Below are 15,510 nucleotides of genomic sequence, written 5' to 3'. Positions count from 1 at the left end.
TTCTTGAAAAGCCCCACCAAATTCCAGAAACATCCCACAAAATGTCCTCAATATCCAACAAAATCCCAGAAAAATCACACAAAATTCCCTAAATCTTCTCAAAACACGGCCAAAATCCACAAAAATCCCACCAAATCTCCACAAATTCCCACAGAATACATGAAAAATCCCTGATAATTCGTCAGTTCTCTACAGAATCTCAACAAATTCCAGAAGAGTCCCTCAAAGTTCCACAAACATCCCACAAAATCTCCCCGGTATCCAACAAAATTCCAGGAAAAATCCCACAAAATTCCCTAAATCTTCTCAAAACTCTACCAAATTCTAGAAAAATATCCCACCGAATCTCCACAAATTCCCACAGAATACATGACAAATCCCTGATAATTCGTCAGTTCTCTACAGAATCTCACCAAATTCCAGAAAAGTCCCCCAAAGTTCCACAAGCCTCCCACAAAATCTCCCTAATATCCAACAAAATTCCAGGAAAAATCTCACGCAATTCCCTAAATCTTCTGAAAACTTGACCAAATTCCAGAAACCCCCCATAAAATCAGCACAGTTTCCCACAAAATTCAAGAAAAAACAACACAAAATTCCCTAAATCTTCTCAAAACTCTACCAAATTCCAGAAAAATCCCACCAAATCTCCAGAAATTCCCACAGAATACATGAAAAATCCCTGATAATTCGTCAGTTCTCTACAGAATCTCACCAAATTACAGAAAAGTCCCTCAAAGTTCCACAAACATCCCACAAAAATCTCACAAAAATCCCTAAATCTTCTGAAAACTCGACCAAATTCCAGAAACGCCCCATAAAATCAGCACAGTTTCCCACAAAATTCAAGAAAAAACACCACAAAATTCCCTAAATCTTTTCAAAATACCACAAAATTCTTGAAAAGCCCCACCAAATTCCAGAAACATCCCACAAAATGTCCTCAATATCCAACAAAATCCCAGAAAAATCACACAAAATTCCCTAAATATTCTCAAAACTCTACCAAATTCCAGAAAAATCCCACAGAATCTCCACAAATTCCCACAGAATACATGACAAATCCCTGATAATTCGTCAGTTCTCTACAGAATCTCACCAAATTCCAGAAGAGTCCCTCAAAGTTCCACAAACATCCCACAAAATCTCCCAATATCCAATAAAATTCCAGAAAAAAACCCACAAAATTCCCTAAATCTCAAAACTAGGCCAAAATCCACAAAAATCCCGCCGAATCTCCACAAATTCCCACAGAATACATGAAAAATCCCTGATAATTCGTCAGTTCTCTACAGAATCTCACCAAATTCCAGAAGAGTCCCTCAAAGTTCCACAAACATCCCACAAAATCTCCCCAGTATCCAATAAAATTCCAGGAAAAATCTTCGGAATTTGGTGGGGCTTTTCAGGAATTTTGAGGTATTTTGAAAAGATTTAGGGAATTGTGTGCTGTTTTTTCTTGAATTTTGTGGGAAACTGTGCTGATTTTATGGGGAGTTTCAGGAATTTGGTCGAGTTTTCAGAAGATTTAGGGATTTTTGTGGGATTTTTGTGGGATGTTCTGGGAATTGGTGGAGATTTTGTGGGACATTCCTGTGAATTGGTAGGGTTTTGAAATGATTTAGGGAGTTTTGTGGGACTTCTCTGGAATTTGGTGGGCTTTTCCTGGAATTGTGTGGGATTCTGAGGAGACTTGAAGAATTTTGAGGAATTTGATTTAGATTTTTGTGGGAATTTGTGGAGATTCTGTGGGATTTTTCTGGAATTTGGTGGGCCTTTTCACGAACTTTGTGTGGTTTTGAGGAGACTTGAAGTATTTTGAGGAATTTTTCTTAGATTTTGTGGAAACTTGTGGAGGTTTTGTGGGATTTTTGTGTGATTTTGTGGGATATTGAGGCGATTTAGGGATCTTGAGGGATTTTTCATGTATTTTGTGGGAATTTGTGGAGATTTGGTGGGATATTTTTCTAGAATTTGGTCGTGTTTTGAGAAGATTTAGGAAATTTTGTGGGATTTTTCCTGGAATTTTGTTGGATATTAGGGAGATTTTGTGGGATGTTTGTGGAACTTTGAGGGACTTTTTAGGAATTTGGTGAGATTCTGTAGAGAACTGACGAATTATCAGGGATTTTTCATATATTCTGTGGGAATTTGTGGAGATTCTGTGGGATTTTTCAAGAATTTCGTAGAGTTTTGAGAAGATTTAGGGAATTTTGTGGGACTTTTCTGGGATTTTGTTGGGTATTGAGGACATTTTGTGGGATGTTTCGGGAATTTGGTGGGGCTTTTCAGGAATTTTGTGGTATTTTGAAAAGATTTAGGGAATTTTGTGGTGTTTTTTCTTGAATTTTGTGGGAAACTGTGCTGATTTTATGGGGCGTTTCTGGAATTTGGTTGAGTTTTCAGAAGATTTAGGGATTTTTGTGGGATTTTTGTGGGATGTTCTGGGAATTGGTGGAGATTTTGTGGGACATTCCTGTGAATTGGTAGGGTTTTGAAATGATTGAGGGAGTTTTGTGGGACTTCTCTGGAATTTTGTGTGTTTTTTCTGGAATTGTGTGGGATTCTGAGGAGACTTGAAGAATTTTGAGGAATTTTTCTTAGATTTTGTGGAAACTTGTGGAGGTTTTGTGGGATTTTTGTGTGATTTTGTGGGATATTGAGGCGATTTAGGGATCTTGAGGGATTTCTCATGTATTTTGTGGGAATTTGTGGAGATTTGGTGGGATATTTTTCTAGAATTTGGTCGTGTTTTGAGAAGATTTAGGGAATTTTGTGGGATTTTTCCTGGAATTTTGTTGGATATTAGGGAGAATTTGTGGGATGTTTGTGGAACTTTGAGGGACTTTTCTGTAATTTGGTGAGATTCTGTAGAGAACTGACGAATTATCAGGGATTTTTCATGTATTCTCTGGGAATTTGTGGAAATTTGGTGGGATTTTTCTGGAATTTGGCCGTGTTTTGAGAAGATTTAGAGAATTTTGTGGGATTTTTCTTGAATTTTGTTGGATATTGAGGAGATTTTGTGGGATGTTTGTGGAACTTTGAGGGACTTTTCTGGAATTTGGTGAGATTCTGTAGAGAACTGACGAATTATCAGGGATTTTTCATGTATTCTGTGGGAATTTGTGGAGATTCGGTGGGATTTTTCTGGAATTTTGGTTGTGTTTTGAGGAAATTTAGGGAATTTTGTGTGCTTTTTCTGGGATTTTGTTGGGTATTGGGGACATCTTGTGGGATGTTTCTGGAATTTGGTGGGGCTTTTCAAGAATTTTGTGGTATTTTGAAAACATTTAGGGAATTTTGTGGTGTTTTTTCTTGAATTTTGTGGGAAACTGTGCTGATTTTATGGGGCGTTTCTGGAATTTGGTCGAGTTTTCAGAAGATTTAGGGATTTTTGTGGGATTTTTGTGGGATGTTCTGGGAATTGGTGGAGATTTTGTGGGACATTCCTGTGAATTGGTAGGGTTTTGAAATGATTTAGGGAGTTTTGTGGGACTTCTCTGGAATTTTGTGGGGTTTTTCTGGAATTGTGTGGGATTCTGAGGAGACTTGAAGAATTTTGAGGAATTTGATTTAGATTTCTGTGGGAATTTGTGGAGATTCTGTGGGATTTTTCTGGAATTTGGTGGGCCTTTTCACGAGCTTTGTGTGGTTTTGAGAAGACTTGAAGAATTTTGAGGAATTTTTCTTAGATTTTGTGGAAACTTGTGGAGGTTTTGTGGGATTTTTGTGTGATTTTGTGGGATATTGAGGCGATTTAGGGATCTTGAGGGATTTCTCATGTATTTTGTGGGAATTTGTGGAGATTTGGTGGGATATTTTTCTAGAATTTGGTCGTGTTTTGAGAAGATTTAGGAAATTTTGTGGGATTTTTCCTGGAATTTTGTTGGATATTAGGGAGATTTTGTGGGATGTTTGTGGAACTTTGAGGGACTTTTTAGGAATTTGGTGAGATTCTGTAGAGAACTGACGAATTATCAGGGATTTTTCATGTATTCTGTGGGAATTTGTGGAGATTCTGTGGGATTTTTCTGGAATTTGGTAGAGTTTTGAGAAGATTTAGGGAATTTTGTGGGACTTTTCTGGGATTTTGTTGGATATTGAGGACATTTTGTGGGATGTTTCGGGAATTTGGTGGGGCTTTTCAGGCATTTTGTGGTATTTTGAAAAGATTTAGGGAATTTTGTGGTGTTTTTTCTTGAATTTTGTGGGAAACTGTGCTGATTTTATGGGGCGTTTCTGGAATTTGGTCGGGTTTTCAAAAGATTTAGGGATTTTTGTGGGATTTCTGTGGGATGTTCTGGGAATTGGTGGAGATTTTGTGGGACATTCCTGTGAATTGGTAGGGTTTTGAAATGATTTAGGGAGTTTTGTGAGACTTCTCTGGAATTTTGTGGGGTTTTTCTGGAATTGTGTGGGATTCTGAGGAGACTTGAAGAACTTTGAGGAATTTTTCTTAGATTTTGTGGAAACATGTGGAGGTTTTGGGTGATTTTTGTGTGATTTTGTGGGATATTGAGGAGATTTAGGGATCTTGAGGGATTTCTCATGTATTTTGTGGGAATTTGTGGAGATTTGGTGGGATAATTTTCTAGAATTTGGTCGTGTTTTGAGAAGATTTAGGGAATTTTGTGGTGTTTTTTCTTGAATTTTTTGGGAAACTGTGCTGATTTTATGGGGCGTTTCTGGAATTTGGTCTAAAGCAAGAGAAAAAACCCCAAACAAACACAACCTTTCAGGCAGAGAAAAGATGTGGTTGCTCTTGAAGAAAGCATTTCATTCTGCCTGGAGAAGAACCTGTTGGGAAAAATATTAGCTTTTAGCAAAATGGCACTGTGCTGTTGCACTTGTTCTAGCACTGGGAGAAAGAACAGGCCCGTCTGTAAGGCTCCTGCAGCTCACCCTGGCTGAGGGTCATTGACCACTGAGCACTGCAGGCATCACTGGCAACAACGATGGTGGAAAATGGGGAGGGAGCAGGATAAATAAATGTTTGCCATTGCCTTAGCCAAAAAAACCCCAGACATCAAAAGCAACCCACCCTCAAAACAAAGCTATGAAAATAGTTTGCCTCTGAATTTAAAGAACTTCAATTAACTCTATGATGTCTGCTTTTGGTTCAGCATTCATCAATCTGAATTTGAATATGCACAGGGTAATGAAAGGTAACTGAGGCTTAAAAATCATGTCTATTGACTTGTGCATAGCCTATACTGAAGCACATTAAAAAGCAGCGTTTTGCTTGAAATCTGCACGGTATTAACTTCATTCAGTCTTACACTCACTAGGTAATTAAATACATGAAGAAATAGATTTTTATTTTTTTTATTAAGAATGCATTATTAATTAGGAAGGCATGGCTTTAGCAGAGTCTGCTGATACCAACATTACTCAGCTAAGTTCAAAGTATGAACACAAGAACTTGATGACAGAAGCAATGTTCATCAGAGCCTCAACAAGAAAGTTGCAGTTCCAAGTTTTTCAGATGTCCTACACTTGCTAAGGCACCTCCAGAAAGAGGAGTCAACTGAAAATAGCACAGGAAATTTGAAACCCATTTCTATATTTTTCTTTTTTTTCCTGAACTTTCTTGTGGGCAACAGAAAACTCCCAATATGTGGAATGCAATGTAGTTTTTATGCCAGAGTCATGAGTCATCCCCTCAGTTTCAACCTGATCCAATGCTCACTTGAATCTTGGAAAGGCTCAAATCAGCAAGATGAAATTAAAATTGTATTCATGAAAGGAGCTCTTTACTCTCCATTCCCCTCCCTCCCCCAAATACATCAGCACCAAGTGAGAAAGGCTCGATTTGAAAGATAATTATTACACAATTAAACTTGGACATAGCTAGTTTGCTACAAGTTCCAGCAGACAGACAAACAAGAGCAGAATCAGAGGTTATCAACCTCAATAGAAATTCCAGCTCATGCTTTCCCCAAAAGCCTCATTTAATTTATCCAGGATTAAAAAATAAAAGAGAAATGAAAAAAAAATCACATAAAAGCATTTCACATAGTATATAGTGAAATACTATCATTTCCACCTGAAATATTCATCATCATTATTATGTTTTTCCATACTAAATTACAAAGTCTCCTGCACCCATCTTCCCAATATCTCATTCTAAGTGCTTGCTTCTTTAATCCCTTAGGAAGCAAAAGGAGCCTCAGGTGTCTCTGGATCAACAGAAACTAAACAACACAGCTTGACAAAGTATATCAAATTGTCAATCAACTCAATAAAGAACTCCCACTCCAGAGATAGCTATCACCAGCTGATGAATTTGGCTAGGGCAGGTTTAGTGAAGAAAAACTAGGTCTTTATTACCAAATCAGTTAGGAGTTGTTCTACCGTACTGCCCGTAGGATGGGAGTACAAACACCATATTCTTCACAGCCTCATCCACAAAGAATTCCACCTTCAAATTAAGGCTGCTTTGGAGTTGGACCAAACCAATGAAAACTCACTCATCAAACACAGTGATGGCAGCATGCTCAGTCTTTGCAATACAAAACTGGCAACTAACAGCACATTCCTGATCACATCTCCAAGGCTGAGTGTACAGAACTGCAGTGGTGGCCAGGCCCTCGCTGACTGCCAAACCTCCAGCCATCATCCCTTCCTCTCACAGCGACAGGGCAGAAAATAACAACAGCAGAAACTAGAAAGCTTAAGCTAAAACCACAAAGGTCATTGATGAAACAGACTGGAGTGCTTTAGAAACTAGCACGCAGATTTAGCTGAAAACAAATCTTATTGATCACCAATTACAATGAATACTTAATTCTATCATTCTGCATTATTATTAGACAGTCAGAGACAGCCAAGCTGACCTCAAGCATGCTGAAGCATCGGGGCCAAGCAGTGCACATCTTCCCAGGAGCTGATTTACCCATCGTTCTCAAGTCAATTCACCTGCACACAGCCCCACCGTACAACTGCTAGGCTGCAAAATAAAAAAATAGCTCTGCTTAAGAGTCAAACCCCAGGACATAGACCATATGAAAGGAAGAATGAAACCTGCAGCATTTGGTTGACCTTCAATGCCCTGAGAAGATGACAAATTTCCCAAGATGAACAAGTGCCCAAAATACAAAGCAAAGGACTGACTTTTAGGGATCAAATGTTAAATAGGCCTGCGAAATTGGAGTTGTTAGGTTGCACATGAAAGAAGGGAAAAAAGAAAAAACCACCCCAACCCTCAACTGCAATTTTACATCCCTCTTGGAAAATTTGCTTTAATAAGAGAGAGGAATGGATACAATCTTCCCCTCACCTGGAGATTTTAATCAATTCAAGCCATTTCAAATCTGGCAAGAAAGCCCTACCACAGTCCCCATCAAACAACATTGCCTTTCATTTTTGCTTCTCATGACTACTTCAGAGCAGTCTAAATAACAGCAAAGAAGGAAATTCAAGTTGCAATTCAAACACTAAGCTCTGGAATCCCACATTGCCTTCAAACACCTGCATGAAACACTAACTTCATGCTCTATGCTCCCTGCTTTCTTCTAGTTTACTGCACAGTGCATTATTTACATAAAACAGAATTTCTTCTGTGGGAAAGGCTTGCATGGTACTTCAAAGCCTGAATAAATCAGGGACTGCAGCTTGAACTAACAAAAAAATCATCCAAAAAATTCCTTTCAATATCTGCATTGTATTGCCTTATCATGCTACCTGTCTAGCTGAGTTATTCAGGTATCCACACCAGAAATGACAGACAATGTCTCTCTATGATGATGTGATGTTACTTCAAATGAAAAAAAACAATAAATAAAAATCACAGATTAATTTCCCATACAAATGATGACTCACTACTCCCAAATCCTTCCTTATAGCAGGATGCTCACTTCAGTCTGGAAGTCTTCATGTTGCAGCCTGCAGGAATCAGCTTATTTCCTGTCAAGGGCTGGAAAGCCTTACAGGAACTGGTTTTGGTTGAAGAACTTCTCCAAGGTGCTTACCTGTGGGACTTATCCAGGTAAGGGATGTTAGCTCCCTCTTCTTTGAGGTTCAGTGTCCAACCACTCCTACTGCTGGTAAGAAGAACAGAAGAAACATCTGCCCATAGCAAGGACTGCACTGGTGGGCAAAGTCCAAATTCCATCCTTCAGGGAAAAAGAAACAAAGACTGAGGAATTCATGTCTGTTCAAAATTTCATCCTTGACTACTGAAAGCATTGGAAGCACATGTGTATGTTTAAAAATGGAATTGTCCTCATTTAAGAATAAAAATAATTTCATCCCATCACCATTTTTCTTGGTCCAATCCTGAACTGCAGATCCAAACAGCTGAGAAAGCATGGAATAGTCTGCTGGACAGCATTAAAATGAGCAGCTCCTGTATCTTCCTAAGATAAGAACACAAATCACAAAGAAAGGCACTCTGAGAAAAAATTTCTTAGAGGAAGACCTCAATTATTTTCCAGCAAGGCAGGTAATATGCATTTGGCTATTTGTTAGAAAAAAAAACAAAAAACAAACCTGTTTTTATACAAGATTTTACTCATATATTAACTATCACATATTTTGCAAAACAAAAAGAGACCACAGCAAAGTAAAATCCCAATTTTTTCCTATATTTAAGCTGTGATAGTATGTCTGAAATGGGAATCCAGAGCCTCACCAGATTAATATCACCACTTGGACCAGAGAATTTGCCATATCCACTTCTTCTGGTTTCGTTCAGTTGGAGCTTCTGTTTGTACAGTGATGATGGCTCTTGAACATTCTGGGATTTAAAGTAGTCCCTGAAGAGATGGCTGACAAAAATATGATGTTACTTTCAAGATGCTTTTTAATTATTTCTACCCTCATCCAGAACCTGCAAACATCTGATCTCCTTCACTATGCTCCAAGCTCATTAAAACTGGAACGCTAAATAAGAATATTCAAAATATTTTGTTTTGCATTGCTAAAGGCACCACTGCAGGTACTTGACTCATCCTTCAGACTGTAAATAAATAAATGAAGTCTAGGACAGGTCAAATAAAGACACTATGTTTTCTGTGTTTTGTTGGGGTTGGTTTTAGAAGACTTAGGAGATTTGAAACAGATCTTTTATTAAGGAATTGTTCCTAAGGGACTTGACTTACAGAAATTAATTTATACTTGGCAGTGCATTTGATTGATTGCAGTTCCTTTTTTTCAAATACAAACCAGCATTTTCACTACCAGGTGTGGTGGTTGGAAATGTTGGGACTGTAGAACACTGCAAGGCTAATTTCTCCTCCAGTCTCCATCATTTTTATGTAGCTCAGCATTTTCTCATCCTTACTGAGATCTGCTGCAAATTTAAAATACCCTAACAGGGCTGAGAGAGTATTGCAACAGTGTTTATCTAGTGTATCATTACAGTTCTTGTTACCCTAATTCCACAGTTCTGAGCAACAACTCTCATTTTATGGGCAGGTAATTGAGCTCTATGATACATGAATTGATTTGCAGGGGAAATACATTAAAACCTGGCTGGAAAAGAAAATTATTCAGGATCTTCACTCTGATTGCCTTTTACAGCTACCACTCTAGGACCACTGAAAGAGCTTACTTTAGCTCATGTCAATGAAGCTACAATTCAGTGTTTGTCCAAAAAATGTTCACATTCTAAAATGAAGGTTACTGTGGTTTCCTGAGTTATAAAGGCAGAATTAAAGATTACTGCAGATTCTTAGATCAGGACCACTTCCCAGCTCAAGAACTATTTAGTGGGAAGAGCCAAGGCAAAAGGCAGCATTCAAGCAAGTGTTGCTGATCAAGTGAGTTATGGGTTCTACATGAAAATGTTAGCAAGGGTGATCCAGTCAGATCTCATGTCTGCCTGTGGTTCAGCACTGCAGCTGCTAACACCCAGAGCACCAGATCCAATCACTCCTGAGGAGCAGGTTTGTTCAAGCAGGCACTGTTGTTTCAGGACCAGTGAAAGACAGGACAGAGACAAAATTGATAGTACTCCCTCAGTGCAAACAGAACTTGCCCTGCGACAAATTTGCTCCTCTCTGGCCCTACTTTTAACATCCCTGCTCTCAAATTCCTATTTTTAGCAGCTTCTCATAAAAGGCATTCTTACTCAGAGAAGTGAATGTTAGAAGTGTTCATTTGAATGAAGCAAACAATTAAGCAACATCTTCCCTAAAGTGATTTTGTAAAAGTTATGGTTTAGTTTTCTTCCTAATTGCTTGGAAAAATCGGATTGGCGCAGGAAATGGGAAGGGTTGGCTAAAAGGAGTCAGCTGATGGGAAGCAGCCAGTAACTCCTGCTGCTGCTGACCTGCTGCAACTCCCAGGTTAAGAGGACAAGTGCCTCATTTGTAATCAAGTCTATATAAAACACAAAAGAGGCAGAAGGACAAACCTGGTTCATAAAGGCAGCAGTCTGTGACCAAAAGCAGCAGAGTCAGCAGCCAGTGTTTCACTCCTGATGAGAGCCCACTTGCAAAAGTTCCACTTGAGTACCTGCTGCAGAGCAGAGGCTGTTCTTCATTGATGTGTCAAACCATGACAGCCATACTTCTGTTGCTATTCAAAGAACAGGGATAAACTCCGGGGTTTGTTAGGTTTTAAATAGTTTCCAATTTCAGGCCTAATAGAAGGCAAAATGGAAAATATCACATGTAATAGGACTTAAAAATAGAAATATGGAAGAACACAATGTTATACTCATGTTACCTATTACTTTTTTCAGCTGAGCAAAGTCTTCACAAACACTATAAATACATATCTTTTTCCCCCAATGAAAATAATAATAAAAAAATCTGTCTTGTAACCTGAAAGAAAAGAGATAAAACCAAAGCAAACCTGATTCTTGTAAACAGAAAATGTTGCTTAAAAATTGAGTTTGGGGAGCATAAATATTTAATTGCCTTGAGCATGTCTTAGGAATTCACATTTACTCAAAATAGTGTCAAGAGCAAACAAAACTGCAAAACAATCTCTTTTAGTAGGAAATACCTTGTGAGAATCAAGTGTTTTCTTATCATCTTTCACTGTTTCACTTGATGTCTGAATCTTCTAACTCCAACTCCTAGAACAGCATCAGTGGGGGAGAGAGACAATGAACACTCCTTCTGTTATTTGACTGACTGCAAGGTTTTGACATGTAGAGTATTAATAAAAATAATTTATTCTCACAGGGTTTTGTCAGAATAACAAGCTGGTAGCTTTAAATATGGTTAAGAAAATTTTATGTATGTTAGGAAAAAACAAACAAAAAGAAACATTTGCAGTAGTAGGACAAAACCATCATAAAAAAGGTATATAGCAGATATACATATTTATATTCATATATATATATCTCCAATTTCCCAAAGCATTGCTCTAAGAATTAGACAAAACTGGCTACAAAATTCAGATTTTTTAGGTTATTTATTGACTGTAAAGTGAATCCTGACTGACAATAAATATCACTGGGGAACATTAATTATTAAATATACATTGTCCAATCTTTAACAAATCAACTTTAGTAAGAACAGTTTTAAATCTAAAAATAAAAACAATTTCCAAGACACTTATTTTAAGTAATTGCACTAAGAAATAGTAAGACCTTATATATAGTTAAATGACTAGCAGCCAACTCACATCATCATAGTAAGAATAATATATATGTACTGCAATTTTAAGTGTTATGACTTCAAGAACTTGTAGTAATAACCAAGCATTACTTGCTAAATAACACAAAATTTGTCTGATTAAGTCTGTTTAAAAGAATATGCAATGGGAATAACTAAGAGCTGAAATTAATGGTGTTAGCTTGTAAAGACAGAAATTTACTTCTTACAAGTAGGAAAACATGCAATATATTCCTATACTTAACACATGTTCGTAGTACAGACATTCCTGTTAATAAATTTCAGGTTAAAATTGACAAATGTGACATGTTCTACTATATGGAATTTCTTCAAGTGGCTGTTGTTCCATCGGACAACACAAACTAAAAAATGTCCTGCCTCTCAGAAATATTATTCTGTTTCTACTCTTTACTTTATTTTTTTATTTTTTTTTTTCACTTTTAGAAAAACACAGATTTTTTTTTTTTTAGTATTAGAAAAATATAGGACAAAAACAAGGCTTAAGTTTTAGATAGGGAAGAGAGAATAAGGAGATGCTTTATAAGCTGAAATATTTTTCTCTTAAAGCTATGGAGATGGACAACCATGTTCTGAAAAAAACTCCTTTAATTCATGACAGAGTATATTGGGAAGCATGGAGTGTTCAAAGTGTGGATTTTGAGTAAAAAGTAGAGTAATTGTGATACAGTGAGGCGCTGGAACAGAGTGGAGTGAAGATTTGAGGCCTTGAGGGCAATGAGAAAACTGTTTTCCTGCGAAGCTCACAGAGACAGATGAAGAGGACTCATGGCCCATACACACCTCAGAGTGATGTGAAATGGGAGGAGTGAACTCATGGCAGATTTCCGGGCAGCTGGCATCAAACAAATAGAAAACTATAACAGAAATATTTTTCTTGTGAGAAACTCCATAGATTAGCAGAAGAAGATTTCTGTTTCTATACAAACACTGATAAAGAGACTCTAGCAAGAATTGGGACTGTTTTAAACACCAAAGTTCCAAAGTCTTTTGTCTCTATCTTGTCATGTGAACAAGGGAATGCTGGGTAGTGCGGGATAAAAGGGTTTTCTGAAAGTTTATTCTGGTGTTCTTATTCTTGTAGTTTTGTGAATAAACTTTCTTTATTCCTTTTAAGTTTTAAGCCTGTTTTGCTCTTGCTCTAATCCATATCTCACAGCAAGAAATAAGTAAGTTTTCTAGTATTTTTTCAGTTACTGCTTTAAAACCACGACAACTGTGTTTTCACCATCACGTCAGATCAGCTCTTGGACTCACAGCTCACCGCAGACCTCGAAACAGGAGGCAAAGATCTGCACCACTTGGCCTTTCAGAACTTCTCACCCATCTATGACCTTTCTGGGGCCAGCTTCACAAAATGAGGGGGAAGCCATTCCAAAGAACACGACCAAGGAAATCACACAGCACTCGGGATTTGTTCCAGGCATCAAATTTTTAATGGATGATGTGAAGTAACACCGAAGCAATTCCTGTCCACAGAAAAAAAGATTTCAAATGGTTTTGTCTCAAGGACAATCACTGGAGGTTGAAAGTTTCTGGGGCTGAAAGTTACATGAGGTCCTCAACACTGAGCAATCAATATCCCCAGAGTCTAAACTGTGAAATTACTACCTGGGCAAGGAGAACATTTTCAGGATTTGCAACTCATCTCAAAGCCTCAGTAGAACTCAACCAGCAGAATTCCCCTGAGATGGCACTGTGCTCTGGAAGCCCTCAAATACTCACTAAAACAGACTTGACTTTCACTAGGACAGCTGCTCATGAAAATCTGGGGTAAAACCTATGGGAAGTGGCCATGTGCACGCATATTCCTTCTTCCCACAGCAGGCACAATCAAATCCTCCTTTGAATGGCCTCCAAGTTGAGCAGCACTCATTGGCACAGCCTCTTCTCCCACAGACAGGCCAGCGAGCAACACGGCAGCGCCAGCCAGGTGGGCAAGGACAAGAGAGAGCAGATGCCAACAAGGCTTGGAAGCTGGGCCAAGGGAGGTTTACGCTGGCCATTGGGAAGAACTTGTGCCCAGCGTGGGCCATCAGATACTGCAATGGCCTGACAGGGGCTGCTGGAGTCATCATTGTGGCACGGGTGCAAGGCAAGCCAGGCCGCAGCGCTCGGGCCCCGCTCTGCTGGCCATGCTTGCCGCCATGGCTCCCAGCTTGGACTCAACATTCTCTCAGGGCTCTCTGCAGCCAGGGCGTTCTGTGCTTCTGTGACATCACAGCCTCTGGGGACGGCACGCTGGCTGGCAACTGTCCCCAGCTGTTGCTGCGCCCCAGTGCCCAGGCACAGCTGCTCGCAGAGAGACGCCCAGAGCCTCGGTGCTGCTGGCAGAGCACTATGGCTGCTCACGGCTCCTCCGCGCTGCTGCAGCTTTACGTGCTGCTGCTCTTGGCTCATCCCCTCGACCCTGTGAGCAAACCTGAGCGCAGCACGGATGCCTCTCCTCTGCTTCTGGAGGATTGTCATCTGGACGAGTCGGACCCTGAGCGCATCCGGTGGGCGGCCAGGACATTCCTGCTCATCGACCTGCTCATCATAGGAATGGCCATGGGATGGTCGCTCGGAAAAAGAATTCAGAGACGCTGGCGAGAGGTGAGGAGGGGGGTGGGGGGTCAGGCAGGCGGGATGGGGCAGACCTTGAGGGCCTCTTGGGCACCCTTTGGCCAATGCCCTGCGGCAGAAGGGGCCTGAGCTCCTGGCTGGGGAATGCGGCCCAGGGGCTGAGCTCCATGGACAGCACCAAGCAGAGGCGGCAGAGCTCTGCCTGCTGCAGCCTCTTCCCCGGGCCAGCCCAGCCCAACTGGGCCCGAGTCTCTGTCTCCCAGGCCAAAGGCAGCCCCACAGGTGCCGGCCCCGCTCTGCCCCTCTGCCTCTTCCATGGGGATCCCTGTGCTTTGCCTTGCAGCGGAATCTCCAGAGCCCTTCGGGCCGTGCGGGGCCCCGCCGCCATCGAAGACAGGGCTGTCCCACGGAGCTGATGCAGCTGCTGATGGACAACCGCGACCTGATGCGGCTGCTCCTTCGCGACAGCCCTCAACCAACCACCAAGATGGCGGCAAAAGAGGGCAGTGACAGGAGACTCCGCACCTCCCCACAGCTCTGACCTCCAGCGTCGCGCTCCAGCTACAGAACCTTACGGGGAACGGGTGACCAGTGCCCAGCCCAGGCACTGCGACGTTCCCCACCTTACAAGTTAGCCACACCCCTGTTGTTGTTCGATTCCCCACCACGTTTCCCCCAAGAAGTTGACCTTTCCCTTAGTGTTCAGTTCTAAACAGTTGAAGCATTGAAGTTTCTTAGCCTTAAGATTCTTACCCCATAGTCTTCTAGTAACGTTGGATTGTAGATTTTAGAAGTAGTCAAGTGAATAAAGTTCACGTTTTCTACACGTTGCTGTGTCATTTTCTTGAGGTTGCACCTGAGACCTGGGGACTCCTTGAGAGATGGCTTTGCATGGCAGCTCCAGACTGCCTGCAATGGAGAGCCCCAGTGCCCCAGCAGGCTTTGCAAGAGCACGGAGGGCAGCGGGAAAGAAGAAGGTGGCCAATATTCACCTGCCTCCACCTTCCAAGGAAGCTTGCAGTCAAACCCTGTCTGCCCTTTAGGGGGGACCCTAAAGGCCCCGGCAGGCATCACCATGGCCCCAGGACGGGGGGCTTGCAGCACTCTGGGGCACCAGGAAAGGAGCAGGATCATCCCTGGAAAGCTGTCTGGAGACAAATCCAGAGACGTCTCCCCTGGCATCCAGGCAAGGGCTGAATACAGGCAGGCAATTAGATCCACAGGCTGCCTGGGCTATGGCACCAATCAGTCCTGCTTCATAGATTTCGGGGGGCGGGGTTATACATATATATATATATATATATATATATATATATACACGCATATATGTATATATGTATCTACATCTGTATTT

General features: G+C 40.7%; 1 protein-coding gene across 1 annotated transcript; it reads left to right on the top strand.

Moving 5' to 3' along the window:
* Positions 1-11,670: 11,670 nt before the first annotated feature.
* LOC147653720 (uncharacterized) lies at positions 11,671-14,982 on the top strand. Its single transcript, XM_086886243.1, has 2 exons — positions 11,671-14,186; positions 14,500-14,982. Exons 1-2 carry the CDS (start codon positions 13,374-13,376, stop codon positions 14,695-14,697), a joined length of 1,011 nt encoding a protein of 336 aa, XP_086742369.1. The 5' UTR covers positions 11,671-13,373; the 3' UTR covers positions 14,698-14,982.
* The last annotated feature ends 528 nt before the right edge of the window (positions 14,983-15,510 follow it).

The sequence above is a fragment of the Cyanistes caeruleus genome, chromosome 4, assembly GCF_971803275.1.
Source record: "Cyanistes caeruleus chromosome 4, bCyaCae1.hap1.1, whole genome shotgun sequence".
NCBI lineage: Eukaryota > Metazoa > Chordata > Aves > Passeriformes > Paridae > Cyanistes > Cyanistes caeruleus.
Note: the sequence above shows the minus strand (reverse complement) of the source record. Positions and strands in the feature narration are given on the sequence as shown.